This window comes from Phragmites australis, chromosome 20 (genome assembly GCF_958298935.1).
Source record: "Phragmites australis chromosome 20, lpPhrAust1.1, whole genome shotgun sequence".
Lineage (NCBI taxonomy): Eukaryota > Viridiplantae > Streptophyta > Magnoliopsida > Poales > Poaceae > Phragmites > Phragmites australis.
In genome coordinates, this window is record NC_084940.1 from 9,075,078 (window position 1) to 9,100,685 (window position 25,608).

The following is a 25,608-nucleotide window of genomic DNA, read 5'->3' on the forward strand; positions in this document are numbered from 1 at the left end:
ATGGCGGTGGATCCAAATGACATGGCCGACAATGGCATGGGAATTCCTAAAGATTCGATGACAACCATCGCTACCGAAAGTACTAGCGTCGAGTTACCACCCGAAACATCCAAAGCTGAATCCTTACGTGCACTCGTCCCGACCCTCCACCAGCGGACCACAGGAAGGTAGATGCCTCCTAACCTTTCCAACGACTTTCGGTGGGTGCGCCTCCGCCCGTGACAGCCACAGTTCAAGGGACAAGCTCCCTCCGAACAATCACCATGAGGCTTCATCAGCTCAACCACAACTAAGCCTCAGTAGTGACGTATTCAGTACTCCGGACGCTACCATACAAGGAGCTCATCTGATTCTTAAATCCTTTCCAGAGTTGGATCCAGTGAATCCACTAACTCCTATGGTTAATCAAGTCAAGATCCTACTCGATGCAGCCCAGATCCAAGTTGCTCGAGCAAACAATCCCCGCAATTCCAAGCCCCCTAGTCGATACAGTCTCGGCTCGAGGAGCCACGAGTGGGAATGCTCTCAAGTAGAGGAATCTCAGATATGATGCTCAGGTGGTCGAGCTCGAACACGACACTGTGGGCCAAACTGTAGCTACCCTATCCATGAGTGCAGAAATCAGGAAGACCTGAGGAACCGTATTCCTCATAACCAGCATGATCTACATACGGTGATTGAAAACCTCCATGAGGAACGTCGTGAAGACGATCACTGATACTATGACTGTAGATCTACAGGACGAGATAGTCGACATGACTCCCTGCTCAAAGAGTTAGGCATGACAGTCCCCCTCCCCACCTCCTCCTGAATAGTTCGACGGGGGCTGTGAGGCTATCGTACGTGAACTTCGGTCAATTCGGTGCCCAAGAAGTTCAAAGCGAGCCCGATCCAGAAAAATCTCTCCTCTGTGCATCACCTATGGAACAACCGACCAACAATTCTCAACAACAATGTTAGTCCATAGGTATTATCATTAAATACGAAAATCACGCTTAAAGGCTAGATGCACTCTCAAATCCGTGCGCTGTCACCCATTTCGTGCTAACCACTCCATTTTCACGCTCCCCTATCACCAACCCCGCCCACCGCCTGCATGCCGCCCGTGGCACCAGAGCCGCCACCGACTAGCCGCACTGCCAAGCCGTCACCCACCGCCGATTCGGTCGCTGCCCCCAGCCTCCCTCTAAATCCAGCATCCCTAACCACCCATCCCAAAAATTTCCCTCCCCTTATTGGCGAAGACGTTTTCACATGAACACATGAAATCATGAAATGTTGGAAGCATGTAGAATCTTATCGTTCAATCCTGTTAGTTCTTACAGAGAACCATTTTTCTAGCAGGCTGTAACACCCTGATTTTCAGATTATCAAATTTCTAAAATTTTCCAAGATTGTTGAATAGCTTCACCAGTAGTATAGGTTTAAAACCTATTTTCTTAATCAATCAATCAACATAGGTTATTATTTTCTGTGTATGGCATGCTGAGTTTTGTTAGGAGCCACGTAAATGCATTAGAGTTTTTTTTCCTTTTCTTTCTCTTTGGTGTTTTGAGTGAAAAAGATTTTGAAAAGGTTTTCACAAAACTCAGTAGTGAATAAGTTAAGGATCTTAATGGTTGGAATTCAAAATCTTTGAATTCATCATCTATTCCAAACCCTTTCAACGGTGCATGTCCCATGATGTTCTCCACTCCCGCACCAACCGGTTTGGCCAGTAGATTAGCCAAACTATCGAAATCAAGGTCGACATATCCACTGTCCGGTTTCTGGACGTGTTCTGCACGCGCACCGGATTTGCATTCGCGTCCCCCGTCAATCCGAAAGCCGTATGGATGCACCAACCACGTCACAGCTTGTCCCATGGAGTCTTCTACGTTACCCTAGGAGCCCATCCCCGTTTGTGCAGCGACACGACCAGGACGCCATTGCCAACCACAGCATATCACAGCCATCACCCATCTCATCTATGCTGATCGTTCTTCCTCTCAGTGGATGATCTACCAAAATCCATGCCATAGCATTGTGTTCCCCGGATATAAGAACATCTCTATTCAAACGGTTTCTCAAATTTCATAGCCAATCTCCTGGAACGCGAGCATCTTTGTTCCTGCATCCGTTCGTGGTCACCACCAAACCTAGAAGTAGTTATCGCTGTCTTTCCGCTAGCTCGAATGACCCATTCCAAAACCAACCATACCGCTAAGTTTTTCTTTCCGCGTTCTATGCCATGCTTCCCTCGTTTCACTGAAACACCACTGAAGCCGACATTGATGTTTGTGGCCACGTGCCCGATCGCCACCTCCGACGAAACCCGAACCACCACCGCTACATAGAGTCACCAGTAGTATCCTTAACCTAGAAGCACAACCTTTGGCTTTTTTGATCCATCATAGGTGGTCAAGACTAGATATCCACGTATCCCTTTTTTAATACAAGATGTTACTTGCATAACATGCCAAGTCAACGCCACATCATTCTCCTTAGTCTAGCCAGTGAAGTCTAGCCTGCCCTATACTTCTTCAATCTTGCACAATGATGTTGTTAAGCCTGACACAGTGATTGTGCAATAAAGCCTTTCCCATAGGAAGATAGTTCCAGAAAATCAGCATTTCCTTTTCAGTCTAATCCATCTCTCGAAAGCTGTTCTCTTTTCATCTTAACTCCGATTTAGACGATTATTGCGTCTAAATATTTCTAAAATCATCCCTATCCAACCATAGTGTTTTTAAAGTGTTTTAATGATGTTGGTATGTTGTTCTTAGTGTTTGCTTTGTGTTGTTTGTCGGTAGTTCTCACGATTAGTCGATAACGTTCTAGAGCAGTTTAAGGGACTTCAAGACCAAGATTTCGATAACACTGAGCAGCATTGGGTAAAAAGCAAGTGTCCTTGATCATATTAAACTTATGTTTTTAAATGTTTTATTTTACAAAATTGCATGCAGTGTCAATATGATGGGTAGTCACCTATGTTAGGGTTTTCCCTAGATTTTCCCTTATCATTCCTTGGAACCTAGATGGTTTATGGTTAGGTGTCCTTTGTGGGTAGATTGCTTAGCCATGCTTTTGGGATGTTAAGAAGTGTTATGATCTTGACTAATGAACATATACAACATTGATGGTTAATGGTCTAGCAATATGGAACCTTAGGCCTTGAGCAAAGTAGTTTTGATGGTTGTCATGGTTATGATGTTGGTTTAGTGTTTGCTCAAGTAACCTAAGTAAGGACCGGTTCGTGGAGCGATAACCCAAGAAGTAACGTACCAACCACGAGGCTGATATGGGTAAGGCGTGACATACTGATTAGAGTCTGCTCAGTCTGTGTTGGGTCAGCACAAAAGGGGGCTTTTGGGTAGGAGCTTAGCTTGCGTAAAGCCTGGTGGTGAAACCTAGTGGGCAGACACATACTGCATTAGTCTCTGGTTAGTGGCAAATGTCATGCAGTGATTCTTGGCAGCACACCACTGGTGTGTGTTAAGTGTTTCGCGAACACGGTAACATGGAATTCACTGACTCGTGGGGAAAGCTGGACAACCTCTGCAGAGTGTAAAACTGTTATAACAGCCGTGCTCATGGTTATAAGAGACTTGGATCCTCACATGATTAGTGGGTTGTGGTCATGGTTCTAGTACAAGGAGCACTAGATGGCTGTGGTTATGGTTCTGATACAGGGAGTACTAGATGGTTGTGGTTTTGGTTATAGTACAGGGAGTACTAGACGGTTATGGTGTGCAAGGTGGTAAGCCTTGTATGCTATGTGTTGTACTATATGGGTTACATTCATTTAATAATTGCTTAATATTTTTGAGTCCAAATATGTTTTCATTACTCGCATTTACGCAAAAATACCATTTGTTAGCCTATTCTTGGTATAAGCCTGCATATCATTACTTTCCCCCACTTGCTGAGTACTCTATGTGCTCACACTTACTATTTTACCTATACCATACGACATGTATGTTGTTGCTCAGTGAGTGAAGATGTTGAAGACTATCAAGACGAGGTTGTGACGTTCTAGACGTGTGTCTCCCGGTCGGTTGCCTGCGGTGTTGTTGGGCAACAGTGCTTCTGTTCCGCTGCAGATATCTTCATAGAAGACAATATATGTCAATTGCTGTAAGAGTTTAACGTTATTTAATAAAAGTATTGCTTTTGTTACTTTAATTGTGACGTTCTTATGTGTGTTGAACATCTTGGACACACATAAGCCACATCTGGTTTTATCCGTTAAAACCAGGTGTGACAGAGGTGGTATCAGAGCCATACTGACCGTAGGACGCAAGCCTAGATAGAATGGTCGTGCCACAAGGTCATATTTTAAAAGCCTATTTTGAAAAAAAAAACATCCCTGTGCTTTTCTGACCTCTCAGTTTCTCTCTCTACTTACCTATTTCACTCTTTTGAGAAAAATGAATTTTCAATACTCCTCCTATCAAATTATTAGTTGTTGAACCATCCCAGTTACTCTGTTCGAGGAGGATGCACTTGAAGATCTTTCTTAGTGCTCCTACCTTGCGTGAAGATTTATATGATAAAGATGAAGATCCATCACGACAAGAAAGATTTATCTACCATAACACTGAAGACATGAAGATCAGCCTTTGTGCCTCTATCAATTTTAGTTCTTCGAGTTATAGGAGAATTTTTCCTAATCTTCGAAGACGTTAGAGCGATGTTAGTAGCGTGTGCTTGTGTTGTGTGCCTTGTGTGATTCGGCTTTTCTGTTTGAGTGCTGGAATGCGTTGAGGGATGCTTTAGTATCTGATAACAGCGACATTCCTTATATATCTATATAGCTGATAGTATAGTTGGGTTTTCTCCTTCTAGCCTTTTCTCTTCATGCCCCAACCTTCCTCCTCAATCCCAATCAGATGGTGAATACGAAGAAAGATCAGCTTGGTAATGGTACCAACAACAATAACAACAACATCCAGTAGATGCCACAAGGAACAATTTTTGGAGACGCAGACTAAGATCAGGAGACACAGACAAATGTTCAGATTGAGAACATAGTCGACTCAAATAAGGCCAAACTGAAATAAAGGGTACTTGGGCAGATATATGAGAATTTATGTGGTTGAATAAAAAGACATATTAGTTATAGAAAGATTGGATATCAGAAAGCATAGCCGAATCATATATGTAAGTTTTATTTGGTTTGTATTAGGAGTCCTAATCTTATACAGCTAAAACTTGCCGCCCTTTAAATATCAGAGGGTTATGGCTGATTAAAGTTGTCAACCAATCTATCAAACACAATTTACATTACCTTTCATCTTTTGCCCAGCTCCTATTATACCGTTCTATTTTCCAATCTATATTGCTATCTGTTCTTGATCTCGATGACCAAGAACAAGCCACCAGTCATCTGTGCTCCGACGAGTCCCTCCCGAGCGTGGGTGACAACGAAGGTCCAACGACAGAACACCACGACCGTGGTATCTTGGGTGCTGCTCATCGGATATTGCACACGAGGTGCTCAGTGTTTGGCATGGCATCTTTTTGCGCCAACACATTTTTTTGTGACTCTGCTATGGACCGAAGTTTTCGGCTATCCCTTGGCCAAATTCAAAAACCCTAAGCATGGCTACTTCGAAAATCAACAAAGACAACATCATCATGGCATCCTACGATGAGTTGTTGAAGAAGCACGTGTGGCGATCGAAGCCGACTTAGAGCAACATCGGCGACAATTGCTCTCGCGCTACGTAAAGACTCGGCAAAGTGTATTCAAGAAGGAAGATTCTCCACCATCCGCCGACCAAAGCCCTAAGGTACAAACCAATGTAAGTGCTCAACCCTCTCCTTCTCATCAAGAGGTTGCTAATATGATTAATCAATCTGTTGGTGCAACTATGACCAATAGTGTTCAAAAGTTGGTTGAGGACACGTTGGTTGATAAAGTTTGGCCTCTAGTTTTTCAAATACATGAGGAACAAAACTTGAAAAAACCTATTACTAATAATGCTAGTGCTCTAATTCCACCTACTATTGTTAATACATTACCTAGTACTTATCCTTACTTGAATAATCCTCATGATGACCGAAATATTATGGGTAGTGTTGCATCTAATCATATTGCCTTTCATGCTATTAAAACTAATGTGACACAAAACTCGTATCAAATACCATATGCTAGACATTATCCTTCAACTTCGGCTCAAGCTTATAGAGCCGAAAGTTATCTCAATGTGCAAACACCTTATTATCAAACCGTAGTATATAGTGTTACACCTATACCACAACAAGAATCGGGGTCCCTTATGGATCGATACCTGAACAAAACTTCACCGCACCACCTCCCATTACGTCTTATGTGCCGAATGTACCTACATTGCCCCTTGAACTAGTAGCTAACCCTACTTGGACCATAGCCAATTATGCTGAGATTACGAGAGCAAGTAGCCACTGTGCTTAGAGAACAATTCTGCTTGGAGGTTAGAAGAAAAGCTCGTGCATACCAAAAGCCATATTCTGAGCATTATGATACAATCTCATACCTCTGTGGTTTTAATGTTCCAGATTTTGTGAAGTTTATCGGGAAGGATAATAGGACAACTAGGGAGCATGTGGGTTAATTTCTTGCACAATTAGGTGGGACTAGTTCCAATGATGTGCTAAAAATTAAATTATTTTTTTTGTTATTGTTTGGAACTGCTTTTACATGCTTTACATCCTTGCTCCTAATTCTGGACATATGTGGTCTCAATTAGAAGAAAAAATCCATGAATATGTTTATAGTGCTGATACTGAATTGAGGCTTTCACATTCAACATTGGTTAAACAAAAATACAATAAACTCGTTGCTGATTTTATTAGATGGTTTAGAGACACAAAAAAACCAATGCATTAACTTGACACTTTTTGAAAAAGACTTGGCCGAACTAGCTTATTCGGGTTTATTGTCTCTTCTTATGGAAAAGTTGGAACGTTGTGATTTTCAGGATGTTAGTCAAGTCTTGCAAAGAGCTCTGACACAAGAAAGCCGGGCTGAAGAGTCTAGAAATTTTTAGAAATCAAGTGATAAGTAAGAATAGATCATCCTAATGTTCACATGTTCGAATATGAATCTGAAAATTCGGATGATGATGACGTTGATGTGTATGTAGTCGAATGGGCTTGGTGTTCTAAATTGGCCATTAATGAAATGGCATAATTCTTATTCTTATGCAACTAACGATTGCAATATTTTTTATCGACAGATTCAATCGACCATTGATGAAAAATAATTGAAATTCTCGGAGATACGAGTTGATAAGAAACTATTCCCGGTTAATGTAATTGATCTACAAGACAAGAGCATTCTAATTCAGCCAACTTAAGCTGAAAACAAGGACTTGCTAAGAGATGTGCTACTTAAGAAGACTCCCGAAGGCAAAGAATCAATCAAGATTGTGGTGAGCACTTCAACCGCCAAGAGGCATTTCAATGCTAAGTCAAGAATGATCAAACCAAAAAGCTCAGAGGTTGGCAAGTGGAAGTTTAATGAAGCCAAGGGACGAGACGAAGTTGAAAAGCTCAAGCTCACTTTCAAGCAACTGTCCAAGTATGAAAAATATAAGGCCGTCCAAACACATATGAGTTGGCCAAGTGGGGTTAAACGGCCAAGATCACCTTTAAGGTAAGGAGCACGTGATCATCATCAATCAAGGGAAGACCATGCTACCACTCCTTCTCCACCTCTTGGTCCGACGGCGCCATGGCCATGGGTGCCTCCCCCTCCCATGTATTTTCCTCCTTGCGCAACTATGTGGATACCTCCTCCTTTTATGCAATTCTCTCCTTTTCATCTGGGATGGCCAGCACCACAAATTCCGGTATTTGATAGAATATCATGTCCTGTCCATGACCGATTGGAGCATACGAATCGGTATAGTGATGTTCAACATGATAAAGTTGTGAAGAAGGTATACCGGGCCAAGGAGAGTGGAGTTTCTATTCAAAATTTAGATTCTAATGTTGATAAAATAAGGACCACTACTGCTGATATTATTGAGGTTGGCTCAATGAAAGTGGTTGCTGAAGAACTTGGTGAAGGACCGATTGTTATTAGCAATGATTTGATCAAATCTGGAAATGTGCATGCTGCTATCTATGTTGTTTCAAAGGCTAATAATCATCAAGCAGGCCACATTATAAATATCCACAGCCAAGGCGGTGTCCCTCTAGCTTATCTCACACAAAAAAAGAGGATATTGTAGCGGCCGCATAAGCAAGAATTGATGGAACAACAAGCTAAAAATTGTGGGAATATACTTTCAATGAAGTTAAACCAATGCAACCCGTGAAGCAAGTATGGAAACAAAAGCTAGATGCAATGACAGCTTCTACAACAGCCCCTTTATCAATAACAACACTGGCGTCTATACAAGATCATAAGGAGGATGAAGAATTAATTGATTACAGTGATTTGTCGGTGCACACTAGTGATGCTTCACCAACCAAAGGTATGGATGTCAATATGATTTTCATGTTACGTTTAAAATTTCATACTATGGATAAAGGTGAAGTGGCTCAATTGAATTTGGGGCTAAAAGAAGCTATTTTTGATAAGCCAAAGGAGATGATCGGCATTTTAAGCCCTTGTATGTAAAATGTCATATTAATGGGAAGCCGATTTCAAGAATGCTTGTTGATGGTGGAGCTGCAGTAAATTTGATACCATACTCAATTTTCAAGAAACTTGGTAGAGATAATAATGAATTGATGAAGACTAATTTGGTTTTCAATGGATTTGCGGGTGATTCTAATGAGGCCAAATGTGTTACATCTACGGAGCTCACTATTGAAAGCAAGACATTATCCGTTGCCTTCTTCGTCGTTGAGGTGCAAGGTAACTATAGTGCTATTCTTGGGCACAATTGGATTCATGCAAATAGTTGTGTTCCTTCTACATTGCACCAGTTTTTAATTCAATAGGTGGATGAGATGTGAAAACCATACATGTTGATACTTCGGCCCATGTTGCTTTGGCCGATGCTTCAGTTGATTGGAGATATGGCAATCCTAAGTGATTATCGGGTCTTGATCTTTCGGATTATGATTTTCTTAGTGTTTCCAACGATGGATTTGTACCCGTAGTTGTAAGGCCAACTTGTGACAATCGGCTCAACATTATAATGTATCAATGAGTAGGAATAAAATTAGAATGGCTACAAAATTGTATGGAGCAATATCGGTCAAATAAGACTGATATTGATGAAGCCATTGAAGATTTAGATGAGTTAGATAAGTTAGGTCAAGGTTTCTCGTTGGCCGATCCATTAGAAGCGATTGATATAGGAGATGGTACTATACCAAGGTTGATGTTTGTAAACAAAAATATAAAGGCCGATTACAAGACTAAAATAATCGAATTGCTTAGAGAATACATTTGTTTTGCTTGGGAATTTCATGAGATGTCGAGACTTGATCGAGAGTTGGTGGAACATTGGTTGCCTATTAAAGTGGGGTTTAGACCTTTTAAGCAGCTGCCTAAGTGATTAATCCTAACATGTATGATCGAGTCAAAGAAGAGATAGACCGATTGTTGAAATATGGATTTATTAAACCGTGCAGGTATGCAGATTGGATCTCCAATATCGTCTCAGTTGAGAAGAAGAGTAGCAGTAAGTTACGAGTTTGCATTGATTTTAGATATTTGAATAAAGCTACTCCTAAAGATGAATATCCTATGACTATAGCCGACATGTTAATCAATGATGCTTCAACACATAGAATAATAAGTTTTCTTGATGGTAATGCTGATTATAATCAAATTTTTATGACCGAAGAAGATTTATCTAAAATAGCTTTCGATGTCCTATTTTTGTTGGTTTATTTGAATGGGTAGTCATGACAATTGGATTGAAAAATGCCGGTTCTACTTATCAAAGAGCTATGAATTTAATTTTTCATAATTTGCTTGGTTCTATACTAGAAATTTACATTGATGACATAGTTATTAAATTGGATTGCAATGATTCTCATTTAGCTGATTTACATTTAGCTTTTGAGAGGATGTGTCGGTATGGTCTGAAAATGAATCCACTAAAAGGTGTTTTTGTGTATCGACTGGAAAATTTATAGGCTTTATAATACATGAGAAAGACATAGAGATAGATCTTAATAAAATAGAAGCTATACAAAAGGTTCAAGCACCTATATGTAAAAGGTATATGTAGAAATTTTTGGGTAAGGTAAATTACTTGAGAAGATTTATATCAAATTTGTCAGGAAAAATTAGTGCTTTCGCACCTATACTTCGGTTTAGAAATAAGACCAAATTCACTTGGGTGGCAGAACAGCAGTTTGCATTTGATGAAATCAAGAAATATTTGTCTTCTCTTCCAGCGCTTCGGGCACCTAAAGCCGGATTGACTTATCGATTATATGTTGTTACAGGAGAGAATGTGATTAGTGTTATTTTAATTAAAAAAATTGATGGCAAGGAGCATGCAATTACTTACTTAAGCCGACGTCTTTTAGAAGCGGAGATAAGATATGTCTTTATTGAAAAAAATTATATTTGTCATTGTATTATGTTTGCATAAGTTAAGACTTATCAGAAATCGCAAGTGATTTTTTACCAAGAAAGACATAGGAATAAATAGGCTTTATCATTTAGCGCAATGCAGAAGGCACTACCATCTTTGATGAACACTATGGTTCGGGTCACAGCTATGACGTTACTATACGTCATTTTGCTGGTCAGGTGCGAGGTAGAGCATGCCTTTGAATTAGTAGTCGCGTCGGTGGTATTATTTGCTATCTGGCACTTGTATAGTAGTTGTCAACCCGATGTTGTTAAATATATGTTGCAAAGACCAATTTTGAGTGGTAGAGTTGTTAAATGGGCTTATGCACTTATAGAGTATGATTTGGCTAATAAATCTTTGAATTCTAAGAAAGGCTAAATTGTAGCTAATTTTATTGTTGACCATCGGGTTGATGATAAGCATGATTTAGAAGCCGGCTGTATATCTATTAAACCAAGGAAGTTTTATTTTGATGATTTGGCTTGTGGGGTTGGACAGGGTGTTGGTATTGTTTTTGTATCACCTAGAGATGCTATTTTTGAAATATCATGTCGTTTAGATTATTTTTTACTAATAATCAAGCCAAATATGAAACTCTCTTGTTAAGATTAGAAATTTTAAGTTCTATAGGTGTAAGAACATAGAAGCTTTTGGTGATTTGTTGCTAGTTGTGCAGCAAGTTTCAGTGGATCAATAAATAGCTATCTTGACAAGTGTCTAGACATTATTACTATTTTAGATGATTTTGTTATTAATCATGTGTCTAGAGATGATAATTTTAGAGCAAATGATTTAGTATAACAGACATCTAGTTACCAAGTTAATAGAGATAAATTCTTTATAATTGAAAGACCGATGCTTCAAAATGTTTATCATGGTATAGCCAAACAAGAATTTTTTGGGTTCGGTTGTGTCTTCTCTAGCATGGGAAAAGGTTGGCGTTGCTGAATCTAAGAATTGGAGAAGGCCTTTGGTTGATTATTTGAAAGATCTAAGAAAAAGTGTTGATAGAAAGGTTCGGCAATAAGCTTTAAAATATATATTATTGAACGATGATTTATATCGTTGAACTATAGATGGTTTGCTTCTTAAATATTTGGACTCGAATTAAGCAAGAGTTGCTATAGGTGAAGTACATAAGGTTACATGTGGCACGCATCAATCAACATGTAAGATGAAGTGATTATTAAAAAGAGTTGGATTCTATTAGCCTACTATACTTGATGATTGCTTCAGGTATTATAGAGGATGTGAGGCATGTAAAAAAATTGGTGATATTCAATAGGTTCATTTTGCCATGATTCATCCTATTGTTAAACCATGGCCGTTCCGATGGTGGGGTTTCGATTTTATCGGTCAAATACATCCTCCATTATCTAAGGATCATCGCTTTATCTTGGTTGCTATGGATTACTTTACCAAATGGGCTAAAGTTGTTCCTCTTAAGAATATAACATATAAAAGGGTGATTGCTTTTATATTGGAGTATATTATTCATAGATTTGGTATTCTACAAACTTTAACTACGGATCAATGTACTTCATTCATGTCACATTAGGTACGCGAATTTACTGAATCATTAAAAATTAAACTTATCAATTCATCTTCATATTATGCTCAGGCCAATAGTCAAGCCGAGTTTAGTAATAAAATTTTGATTAAGTTTATTAAGAAGAAGATAGATGAACACCCTAGGAGATGGCATAAGGTTCTATCATAGACTTTGTGGACACATTGTATATCTAGATATGGTGCCACTAAAATAACGTCGTATGAACTTCTTTATGGACAAAAGACTATATTACCCATTGAAGTGAATCTTGGTGCTTTGGTATTGACCGAGCAGAATAACCTATCAGCTGTAGTTTATCATGACCTAATGATGGACATGATTAAGGAAGTGACAGATGAAAGGTTAAAGGCTTTGAGAGATATTGAGAAGGACAAATTAAGAGTAGCCAAAGCCTATAATAAGAAGGTGAAAGCAAAGTCATTTCAGATTAGGGATCTCGTGTGGAAAACTATCCTACCGATTGGATCAAAATACAATAAGTTTGGCAAGTGTTCTACGAGTTAGGAAGATCCGTACAGAGTTGTAAGTATCATCCCTGAAAAGTCTTATTTATTAGAAACCTTGTAAGGAGAGAAATTGCATATAACTATTAATGGACGATACTTGAAGAAATACTATCCTAGTGTATGACAATATGCTTAGAACAGAAATGCTATAAATTTTTTATGGCTCATGTTTTGCTTGTCATCGCCCTAAGTAGCATCTAAGGCTGGTGTTTTGATCATTGTCCTGAGAAAGGTAAGAGAGAGATAACATATTGTCTATACCAATTATATCGTGCAATTATAATTTTTGGTAAGCAAGCTTTAAAAAAAATAGTGGGCATATGTTGATGACAAGATTTGGGATTTATACTGACCATTATAGGAATGATTGACTTAACGGGGGACCAATGAACAGTACATGTGACCAATGAACAGTAATCTCTGACTAGTGAATAGTACTTTCGACTAGTGAATAATGCTCCCGACTAGCAACCAGGCGACACGGACATATGTTTGAATCGAGAACATAGTCGACATAAAGAAGGTCAAACTATAATAAAAAATATTCTAGTAGATATATGAAAACTTATGTAGTTGAATATAAAGATATATTATTTATAGAAATATTTAGAGATTAGAAAGCATAACGAATCATATCTGTAATTTTTATTCGGTTTGTTTTAGGAGTCATGATCTTATACGGCCGATTGAAATTATCAATCAATCGATCAAACATAACTTATATCACCTTTCGTCTTTTGACTAGCTCCTATAGTCTTGTTCTATTTTCCAATCTATATTGCTATCTGTTTTTTATCTCGACAATCATGGACAAACCATCGGTCATCTGTGCTCCGACGGGGTCTCTCCCAAGCGTGGATAATGACAAAGATCCAACGACACAGTACAATGATCGGAGTATCCTGGATATTATTCGTCGAATATTGCACACGAGGTACTTAATGTTTACCGTGTCATCTTTTCACATCAACAACTACAAGTTTTCAACGTGAGACCAATTTTGCATTCAAACTTTTCAAGGACCGCTGTTTATAAATATCCCCGAAAAGAAAAAAAAAACAACAGCTGGTGTTGATTCAGCAAGTGTGCATTTCTATTTCTCTTGGATGATTAGCTTGGTAGCAACTAGCAACGCAGAGGGCCACATTGGGAACGGCCCATGCATGTGAGTATACAAAAGAATCTAGATGCGTCTGCAACTCTGAACTGACAAAAAACAATATGGACAGTACCACAGCCACAGTAGTGCGTGCATATATATATATATATATATATATATATATATATATATATATATATATATATATATATATATATATATATATATATATATATATATATATATATATGACACCTATTCTATACTCCTAGGAGTATGTACTCCCACATGCAATATACCACCTAAACAAACACTTTATACTCTTTTATCATATTTAGTATACTCTAATACTAATTCTAAGATACTCCAATATGAGTTGTATGAAAAAAAATTCAATGTTAGCCTTTCATTTTTGCTACATACTCTTTTTTATACATAAAAGAAGTATATACGCAAATTATGATAAAAATCATGGAATTTCATAAAAAATTTCGTGGGATTTGTATTGTAGTATCTTATAATTACTAATGAAGTATATTTAAAGTGATAAAGAAGTATAACACACGTGTAAAAGTGGTATATAAGATGTGGGAGTACATACACCCAGGAGTACATACTAGTTTTCCTATATATATATATATATATATATATATATATATATATATATATATATATATATATATATATATATATATATATATATATATATATATATATATATATATGTGTGTGTGTGTGTGCGTACCGTATGTTTGGTTGTTTGAATTTTTTTAGACTGCTGAATATATTTTAGGATGAAGTATATTTAGTTGTTTGTACCTGTTATTTCAGTTTGATTTGATAGATGTAAATATATAGTCTCGTTCAAGTTCTGTTTCTGCTCATACATATAAGTTTATTTGTCAGCGTCATACAATCATCTTCATACGAGTAATCAATTATAATCTCAACTTTACATTTATTTATCAACATTAAATTTAGTCGACCAAAAAAACTCAGCTTAATCTATCTATACAAATACAACCACCTAAATATTTTTTTAATAAATATAACTACATCCAATTTATTTACCTAACTTACTTATATTATATAGCTCTACAAAACCTTCTCTACTCAACCAAACATATCCATCCAATTCACGATCAGGCTGTAGCTAGCGCTACGATGATGTCGCAAAAGCGAACAGCAAACCTAGCTCCATAGCTGCATGCAGGTTTGCCCACACGGCCACGGCAAGTCAGGTTACTCTTTTGTCCGTTTTTTAACAGATCACACACCACGAACTGAGTACGTAGCACCAAACTGTCGAATCACCGGCTCGCTTTCCTGCTTTCTATGTCGCGCGCCTAACTCCGGTTACGGCAGCTCCAACGATAGAGGTGAGAGAAGTGAATAGAGACAAAGATAAAAGTTAATATCTAGTTTTTATTTTATAGATGTGGAGAGTAATTTTGGAGAACTATCTTTTTGCTAGTTTTTATTTTAAAGATGTGGAGAGAAATTTTAAAGGATTATCTCTTCTCTCTAAGTACGAGATAAATCTCACTTTATCACATTTTTTCTTTCTAAAACCTATATAAATTTTTAAAAATATAGTCTAGTACATAACATTATAGCTGTCCTTAGAAAACTGAGCACGGCAGCACAGCACCGATCGGCGACAAGAAGCTGGATATGTGACCCAATTTTCGTCGCATCAAGTCCTTTTGTACGCTCGCATCAAGTGCCGCATGCATTTTCTTTACTATCCATGCGTTTGGAGAAGACAAGTAGCACTACTGCAGTCCTACTTGACATTCTCTCCCGAATATGAAATTTTTAGGTGAATATCTATTTGGTAGAGCTCTTTCTGATCTAAATATTTACAGAGAGTATTTTTTTAAATGATTTTATGGTTGAAAGTGATTCTACTGAAAGTGATTATCTAGTGATTATCTAAAATAAAATATATGGAAAAAATGATTCTGCGCGGAAAGTGAATCAGGGGAAGCTGCTTTTTTCCAGCTTCCAACTTCTAATTCATTTCGAAGAATTACTCCCACGAATTCCACTCAGGGAGCTAAAAACTGAAAGCTGCTGTTTGGCAGAGCTCCCCTAATTCCAACCGGAAAGATGCTCTAGAAGCTCTGCCAAACAGACCTGAAGTGTGCACACATCTCTTATCTATATTGTTCATATATTTTAGAGAGCTGCTAGTGTTCTAATGTCCGATCATTACACGTTCCCGCAGTCCTAAATCAAAAAAATAGTATCTATAACATTAAAAGTAAATGTTTACAACATTCACTACTACAAAAACTATTTTTCTAGACATTTAAAGTGTCTTTCTATATGCGAGTCATATGGCAAATCGCCTGAACGATTTTCAAAGGCGACAAAATAAACCACATGTGTAAATGTCATTTCCACAGGTGATTCACATACCGCCTCTGAAAATGATTATTTTCGCATGTGGTTCCTTATATGAATCGCGGTGAAAATGGTACGCTTTTCACAGGCGGTTCATACAAGGAACCGTCTGTGAAAATGAATTATTTTCACAGACAGTTCCTTATGTAAACCGCCTGTGAAAATAGACTGATTAACATAGACAGTTCATATAAGAAACCGTCTGTGAAAATAGAAGGCTATTTTCAGAGACGGTTCACATAAGAAACCGCCTATAAAAATGAATGACAATTTATCTTAAAAAAATTCATAACTTTTTCATACGAATTCGGATGAAGACAAATGTTATATGAAAATTGTAGCCCCCCACGATATCTACAATTTTGTAGTTGAGAACTTTTTATTTAAGATAATTTATATATCCAAATAATCTGCTGAAGTTTTACACATAAGTTTTGATCACACATATGCTATTGTTACCATAAGTCCTATTAATACAAATAACTCAGAGAAGAAAAAAAATACTATAAACTTCAACATCTTCAGCAATATCAACTAAAAGAAGTTCAAAGACCTCCACTATCAATAACGAGACTCTGCTTACAGAAGTACTAGTGATAACGATAGCATCAAGTGTCATCAAGCGTCAACACGGTCCTTAAGTGAACCACCTGTGGAAATGGATTTTCACATACAATCTATTTTGCACCTGTGTAAATCGTTCATTTTCATAAACCTTTGATCACAGGCGAGTGCACTAAACGCTTGTGAAAATGTGTTACGAACCTCCTCTAAAAATAGTTTCTATATTTGTGATTAAAAAATATACACCAAAATAGTTCATTGCATGTATCTGATTTTAGGGTTCCCACCACAACATCACTCCATGTTGCATGCAACATTTTCGGGTGGAACCCTATGAGGATGCTCGACCTTGAGCTTGTGCAACAGATCTTAAATAAGATCGACTTCTTGACTAATCCCACTAAAAAAACATAAAAGAAGTCCTAAATCTATAAAATTGAGTTTTCCACCCCTAAATACAACATCAGCCACCCTAAATAATTACAACATCCAAAGTTACTATTATAACATCACAAAACACATAATGCAACATCTAAAGTTACTTGTCCAACCAAATCACATGTAGTAACATCTCTAATTATCTGTTACAGCATCCTTAATCACATATTGCAACATCCGAAATCATCAGTTGCAACATCCCAAATCACATATTGCAACATAAAAAATATTAACCATAATATCTTAAATAGGTTGATGCAACATCGACAAATACAACATTCCAAAAATCATATGTTGTAGCTCCAAATCCAGCATGTAACTCTAAAATTCTACATCGTTATTTGTCAGGACACCTGTTATTGATGAACCAAATCTAAGATTGCAAGACCGATGGATGCCGCTAGAGGTGGCCAAGTGGTCTGGGCCAAATAGGTCAGCACGAGGCACGGCCATTTCGGCCCGGCTTAGGCACGACACGACACGACAGCTAACGGGTCGAGTTGGCATGGCACGACCCATTTAAGTTTTTCTATTTTTGTAATAGATTATATAATTTGTTTAGATTTAATATCACATATGATATATGGTGCAATGACAGTGTATTTGGCTCCTAAGAGGAAGGTTGTGTGTTTGATTCCTTGTGAGCATGAGTATTTGTGATTTTTTCCAATTTTTCACATGCTGATAGGCTGATGGGTCAAAAAATGTCATCGGGCCTACCGTGCCGCGGACCACGTGGCACGACCCGATCTTAAGTGGGTCATGCTTGAGCTGGAGCCGCAACACGTGGATATGCACAGCACAACCCGTTTAACTAATAGGTCTAGCCGGGCCGTGCCTAAATGGGCATGTTCTGTGCTAGGCCGGGCCGCCTATTTAGCCACCTCAAGACATCGTCACATCCCTTCCGAACCTCGGGACCTCATTGTTTCACCATAAAGTTCGAGAGGCATGTCATCACCATCGATTGGATACGGGGATCCTTTCAGATTCAGATGCAACATAAAAAAGAAGTGTAGTGTGTGAGAAAGGAAGAGAGCGAGGGTGGCTTTACAGTAGATGTTAGAGAGACTTGGGGTGAGATATAGAGGAGGGGGCCAGTATGCGGATTAAGAGGGAGAGCAGTAGAAGTGAGACACGTGTTTGCATCAGTGTGAAGATAAGGCTGGCTTAGAAAAAGCGAGTGGGTGAGGCGGAGTCCGACTTTTCGGTTGCTCGGACGTCTGTCCCCGAGCATTATCATATATTTTAGCTTACGAATCTTAAACATCTACTGTAAAGCAAAGGTAGATATGGAAATGTACCGGACGTCCTTTTCCTCCCCGCCGAGGGGTTGCTTAATTTTCTGCACCATTCGGTTACGTGTTTGTGTGTTGCTCAAAGCAACATTACTTGTTTGTCCTGGACTCCTGGTAGTAGTACAACGAAGGATCTTTCCATTTATTTTCCATTTTTGTATTGTTTCTTTGTTTGTCCGAGGAACACAAACTAGGGGAAAGATCATGGAAAAGTTCGTCATATAGCACTATTTCACCCAAAAAAAATTGCTGTAACGTACAATTTCAGACTAATATAGAGAATCGGTGATGTTAACCTCTTACGGGGTGAAAATCCAGTCATAATTGTGTTCTAAAAAGCTACTTAGAATCTTAGATGCACAATAAATTCTTTTTTAGGCAAAGGGCAGGAGTACTTTTTTCATTAATCACAATAAATTCTTGTAACTGGAAGCAAGAATAAGAAATTGTATGGTTTCAACTGAACTTGGTCAATACCTTATGGTACATCTATTTCCTTTGATTCTTTGTTTCAGCGACAAGGAAATGCAACATGCTTTCTTTTACGCTTCGTTTTCTAATTGACGCCACAAGTGGATTACATGCTCGAATGGTCCTTGTTGTTGTGCAACTAAAGAAAAATCTAATTGATTTGGAGTACCCGTTCTTAATATGCTCCCTGACTTGTACTCAGGGTTCGCTCATGTGGACAAGCAACGACGTGTCCATGGAGTATTATAGGATTTCAGGTGTTGCACTGGATCCACAACACAAGAAGATAATGTAAGTTGTTCAAATGCTCACTAACGTTTTATTGTAAGTCTTAATAGTCCCCTGACTTGGATTTTTCTGCCTGCAAAATACTTCTGCATCTCAAAAGTTTTGTTGTGCTTTAACTGGCCTTTTTTGTTTCACTTTCCTACATAGATTTGTTATTGCAGCTTTCGTGGGATGTTGGGGAATTTAAGCATAAAGCTCCCAGAGAAATTCTATAAGACGTCTCCCAGATGCACAGAGAAACGTGACAGAAATCAGCCATTTACAGTCTTCAGTGATTGTGGAATTAAATGGTTGTGATGCGCCAAGTGGAGCCCTAGCCGATTCTCAAAAGATTTCTATTCCATGGCCAAGAGAGAATAAAATCTCCACAAATAATGAATTGTGTCATGCAAGCAGCACTGATTCAGGATTGCCCATCCGGCCTAAATGTCATCTCAAACAATCCCAGCAACAACGTGAAGAATCCTACAGCTGTAAAGAGTTGTAGTAATATGAATCATTTCAGTTATCAACTGGTCAAAAGAGCTGAAAGATCAGCTTCTACGAAGATGGGTTCACAAGTGCAAATTGTTCCTTTTCTGGGGAGATGTCATTGCTACGTCAACCACGGAATGGTGGCAATCACCAGAATCAAAACCGTGTCAGTGCTTTGAATCAAAGACAAGCTTCTCATTTTGAAGAAAAATCTTTTTTTTTAAGACAATGCTGGCAAAAGCGGTTGCTACTGAGTGCAAAACCACATTCTTCAACATTTCAGCATCATCAATAGTCAGAAAACGACGTGATATGTTTTCTCGACACCACATCAAACCCCAACTGTGTATATTGGATACAAAATGTTGCAGTTTTTGTTTTAGATGGTGTTTTTGTTCTGTTCAACACATACACTGGGCAATTAACAATTAAAATTGCGGACGAGCCTTGACTCGGTGGCAAAACAAGGTGGGAGGGAGCCGGTGGGGGGTTCGAGCCCCCCGAACCGTATATTTTTCCATAGAAGCCTCCAAAGAAGACTGGGTATTGAGGGGTCCTGATTAAAAAAATTAAAAAATTAACAATTAAAACTTCATATATAGATTATGTAAACAACATTACTTTAAACAAGAGAAGGTACTAGTTCAACAGAAATAATGGAACACAATGCCTGTAAGTGATGGTGATTTCGCTTGCCCTCCCTTTTTTTTTTTTTTTGCTGCTGAGAATACTATTGCTCCAGATAAAAATACAGTGCACACACATCATTGTATACTACAAAATAGAAATCATGAGATGCCTGAGAACAAACTTGATACCCTCATGCGCAAGAGGCTTTTGTAGCAAACTGGCAACACAACAAGCAAACTGCTCCTGCATTTCTGGTGTTTAGGTGTTTTACATCTCTTTTGCAGTCATCTCCACCATTATTTATTCATTTATCACTTGCATGGATCTACACTATCTATTTATTATGCCCTCAAATGACATTATGTAAAATGTGGTTGAATAGACCAGACAAGAGAATTTCAAATGAACAGATGTAAAGTGCGGTTGAACAGACTGAACAAATTAGTTTCTAAATTGAAATCCCTGAAACTTATGTGTTTGCATTGGAACATCCTTTTTCTCAAGTCAAGTGGAATGAGAACGTTGAGTATATATATGTATTTATGTCCATCTTTCATTACAATATCATGCAAAGGATCTTAACTAAATGACAAAGTAATGTCCAGTAATGAAATAGAAAAATAACATATCCTGTACTTCCATGGTTAATCTTCTGTTGCATGTTTTTCATGATGTTTCTTTTGCTTCTCGACAGAATTTCCTTCTTAATTTATGTTAATTTTGCATGTACGCTTCTTTCTCACATTTTCATATTTTTCAAGCTAGCAAATGTATGGAGGCACACTTACAAAGGTGACGCATGGCGACCCTACATAAACAATGGGACAAACGGTATGCCATTTTCTGGGACTTTCTTTTCTATTTTTCTTGAGTAAATAATATACATCAGATGTGCACATTTAATGTATTTGTGATTTCTAGCATTGCTTGTTTTTCCTTCTAATGCCTTTGATGTATTTCCAATGAATTTGTTCCTTCTCTGATATGTTACGGTGATCCATACTATCTATAGGCAGGAGGTAATATAAATTTAATCTGACCGTTCACGTGATTGGACATTTCTGTAATTGCGACAGTGATGTTAATATTTACCCACTATACCATTGAAAAGCACTACAATCTTTTTTTTATACCTAATCCCCAAATAATCGTTCAACCAAATAATCAGCATTCAAGCCAGTCTAAACATTAAACCTATGAATTTGCACGATATAACTAACATGCTATTTCTTTTTTTCCAAAAATACCCTTATACTATATATACTCCTCTCATATACTACTCATACTATCTCTAAATAATAGGTAATATTCTAATCAATCTAGACCATCCGATTCAAAAAATAGATGGCTCAAGTTACTCCGAGACCATCGTAATTTTTTTCAATAATAAACCCCTGAACATATTCTGATTGTGGGGAAAAGACTTCCTTTCTTGTATTTTATCATGCCAAAAGTTATTTGACGACGTCTAACATTTTTTTTTCACATATGGTCTGGTGGATTCGTCGCTCGTAGTTTAATTGTTAATTTGCTATTATAGAACCGCGAACTTGCAAGCACAAGATGTATTACTGCTTATTATTGCTCTGCTGTAGTGAGTTCCTCATAAAACTCACAAGCAGCCCATGACCTAATATGCTTTATTATATGATTGACAAGTTCTTATCGATCGTTAACTGATCATCTGCTTGATATAAGAATCCTTCTTCTTCATTCTTGATTTGTGTACAGTTTGTTTTTAATGTACCGCACTTACCAAGTTCACACTTGGAAGAACTCGTACATATTACTACCACAAGTTTTTTTTAAATACAGAGGCCTAGAAAGTAGTCAAAACATATTAATTTTGACTTCAAATATTTGTAGAATATGTTATTTGGATATATGAAATTGATATGGGTGAATCTGTCATAAAATTTACTCTCATAAATCACACTTTTATAATCTTTTCAGGATATACGAAAATTTAGCAGTAATGAATGTGCCATCATGGCCTATGTAAAAGCAAAAATATCACTTTTTGTTTGTGACTGGAGGGAGTTGCGTTTAGAGGACTTTCATATTTGAACATACCCCTTGTATCTCCCTAATTATTTTTCATTACTTCTGTTAGGTTTGCCTGAATCAAATGGCTACATATATGTTGAGGCAAATGGCGGTTTAAATCAACAAAGGCCGTCGGTAGTTGCCTTTCCTCAGTGATTCCTTATTGCTCATGATAGTTTACATATGTTATATTCATAATTAGTTACTCACCCATGCATCTCTTTCTTTTGTTTTTCTGTTTTTCAGAACATTTGATAACTGTTAACTATTCAAAGTGCAGATTCAAGGAATTGTTCAACATATATTCCCCTCTCCAGGCTTTCACTATAAATACAGGTCAACTGGGTTTGTGAGCTTCATACACTTCCAAGCCTTCAGGTGTTTGTGCACATTTTTATTGCAATGAATGTTGGGAAGGTCTCTCCCTCTCTGCCTGCATGGTTTAGGTGCTTGTGCACAACATACATATTGCAGCATAATTTCATGTTTTACCTTGGCTACCCGCAAACTTGTTTTGTTATCAATTGATAGTGAGGACTTATGAGAATGAGTTTGGGTTATTGCACATGTTCCTATATTGTACACATGGTAGAATGATTTTGTGGCAGAAAATGTCTAGTTTTGTCCACCATTTTTGCGTCACCATCTGCAGCAACTGCCACTGGTGCTCGTCATCACCATGATGCAGTGAAGCAGCTAAGGATAAAGGTAGTGCAGCCACAGCAGCAGCTGCACGGTGGCTGCTGGCAAGGCAGAGGCAATGGTAGGGGCAGCGCGGTTTTGGCGAGGGCCAGGCCTGGGCCGCTGACAGAGATAGAGCCGGACCTGCATGAGGACCCCATCCACCGGTGGCGCACCAACGGCGTCAGCTGGTCTGTCCACTGTCTCCTCCTTCATTTGCTTTAGAATCTTTGTGATTTCATATGTGTTTGGAGCACAGAAGCAATTTTTTGCTTGGTTTCTTGACGAGTTGTCTGAGCTCTGAAGAAAACATGGATAACACTGGAGAGAAACTATGTTGCAGGAGGACTTTGAGTATGGAGCGTATGATGGACAGCACACCTACCACGAAAGCCAAGGTCTAATCTTGAAAACTCCCTTATCATAATATCCTTCAGCTGATATCCTTAAAAAATCATTGAGATATAGATGCACTGATTATTATGTTATGTGGTGAAAAAAATCCTGCAAATACTGAAGACAAGAAGAGCTTCTGGGAGGACGTCTCCGAGTGGTACCACGAAGCTGAGCCTCCTCAGGGCTTCCAAGGTACAAAAACTCATGGTACTATTCAGTTTACTGTCGTGAAACAGTACACGGCTCCTTAAATCCTTTTGCTTCACTGTGAGATACTAGAAATCACAAGTGAATTTTTGTTCTTGATAATTAAAACAACCAATAGAAAGGGATTCCCCTACTGGAGTCCTTAAAAAAATTGTTCTTGAAACAAGCTTCGCTCATTTGCATTGATGGCAATCTCTTGCAACACTCATCTCCTGGGCATTTCCTCCAGCAATCATCCTTGGCATGGCTTTCAATGTACCGGTATGGATGGAATTGTTCTCTTAGTCCGTGGGAATTATCCTGATTTTATATGAGAACCCAACTATTTCCTTTGAAATTTCTGCGTTCGAAACATGAACCTAAACTTTTCACCCTACTTTCATGCAACATCTATCTGAGTCCACTGATTGGAGATGTGTCTACTGTTGTATAATATGCGATAATAAGAGCATGGAGTCCATAATTCCATTCATAAGTATATAAGATATTGATAGCACATCAACAATACACATGATCTTAGTGAAATATGACAGCATGAGTAATACATAAATTGGACAGCAGATATGAAAATTGATTAATAATGCTCTCAGAAATGAAGCAGCAATTGGCCCCAGAACTTTAAATGTTCTGCTCCCAAATTGTTCCACAATAAGCATCATGAATAGAGCAAAAAATTTAGAGTACCCCAATAGCAGATAGAGTCTAATCTAGCTCTCAAATTTCTAGTTCATCATACTGAAAAAGGACTGTACAGATCAAAAGGGTTCTCAGTATTTCTCAAAGCTAGCAGACTACTACCGCACAACAGAAAAGCATTAACCAGCTATCAAAAGACAATACTCCACTACTAGCTCATCAAGAATCAATACCAGAGAGAATTACAGAACTGAGAACATAAGAGCACACATACAGGGATCACACAGATATGATGTGCACTTGAATACAAGACCAACAGATAACTTGGGGTACAGGAACAGAGTGTCAACCACTCAAAATAACCTCCAGGTAAAGGCCTTGAATCACAGAGCTAGATTTATCTCATATCACAGCTATAGAACTCAGAAATTTGCTCTATATCTACACATTTCATCATCATTGAGCAACTAAGCATGCACATCTGAGCTGTCCAATTTAACCGAGAAAGAGAGAGGAGATTTGGTATACTCACAGTGCTATGCACTCAAACAGATCAATCAGAGAGGCAAGGCACGGCTTAAATGCCGCTGTCCCAGAAATCCAACCACCCGCCATTGCCGCCGGAGTGAGGAAGAAGGAGATACAGTACCTCAACCGCACAGCCACCGCAGTGCGGGCGAGCCTCAGCTTTGTAGCACCGAACAACACCAGGAGCAGATGCTCCTCCACTCAATCCCCCAAATACCGAAGCACAAACTCCAGAGAGAAGAGCTCTGGTTCCAGATCAGGAAATCAAGCCAAATCAGAGAGATTAGAGAGGAAAACCAGTGGAGAATACTCCAGTCCCTTCTGAGTTCCACCAAGGGGATGCTGACCTTCAAGTAGGCACGAAGACGGCGCCCTCCAGTCTCCCGAGCCCGAAGGATCCGGAGACGGTTGCGCCGTCGCCCAGCCACCAGCTCCCAGCATCTTCACCAGCTGAATGAATCCCGTGCCCAAACCCTAGTGCCTGCTGAGTCCTTGAGCACGTCAAGAATGGGCCCGGGCCACAAAGAGGAGAAAGGCCAACCGGTCCAAAACAGAAGAAGCCCACGAAAACATTAAAGTTTTCATTTTTCTCAACATCTACTTGTGCCACTAGGGGGAGTATCTCTACATTGGGGCAGCTCTGTTCATTGTTGTGTTCTGCATCATCGAGATGGACAAGCCAGACAAGCCCCACAACTTTGAGCCGGAGATCTACATGATGGAGAGATCGGCTCGCGACAAGCTCATCGCCGACTACAACTCGATGGACATCTGGGACTTCAACGATAAATACGGCGAGCTCGGGGACCTAACCGTCAACAGCAGGGAAGATATTGTGAAATCGTAG

At 38.6% G+C, this 25,608-nt stretch overlaps 1 protein-coding gene across 1 annotated transcript; it reads left to right on the top strand.

The window, feature by feature from the left end:
* LOC133901438 (photosynthetic NDH subunit of subcomplex B 5, chloroplastic-like) lies at positions 1-25,608 on the top strand. The gene is made up of 6 exons (XM_062342811.1): positions 1-167; positions 22,922-23,189; positions 23,341-23,392; positions 23,514-23,582; positions 23,800-23,858; positions 25,375-25,608. Exons 1-6 carry the CDS (start codon positions 1-3, stop codon positions 25,606-25,608), a joined length of 849 nt encoding a protein of 282 aa, XP_062198795.1.

What these genes read in the sequence shown, in the direction of transcription:
- LOC133901438 (XM_062342811.1), top strand. Translation starts at nt 1, where the DNA reads ATGGCGGTGGATCCAAATGACATGGCCGACAATGGCATGGGAATTCCT. An exon ending in GCCTCCTCAGGGCTTCCAAG is followed by an intron (nt 23,583 to 23,799) that starts GTACAAAAACTC and finishes AATCTCTTGCAA; the next exon opens with CACTCATCTCCTGGGCATTT. An exon ending in GCATGGCTTTCAATGTACCG is followed by an intron (nt 23,859 to 25,374) that starts GTATGGATGGAA and finishes TTGTGCCACTAG; the next exon opens with GGGGAGTATCTCTACATTGG.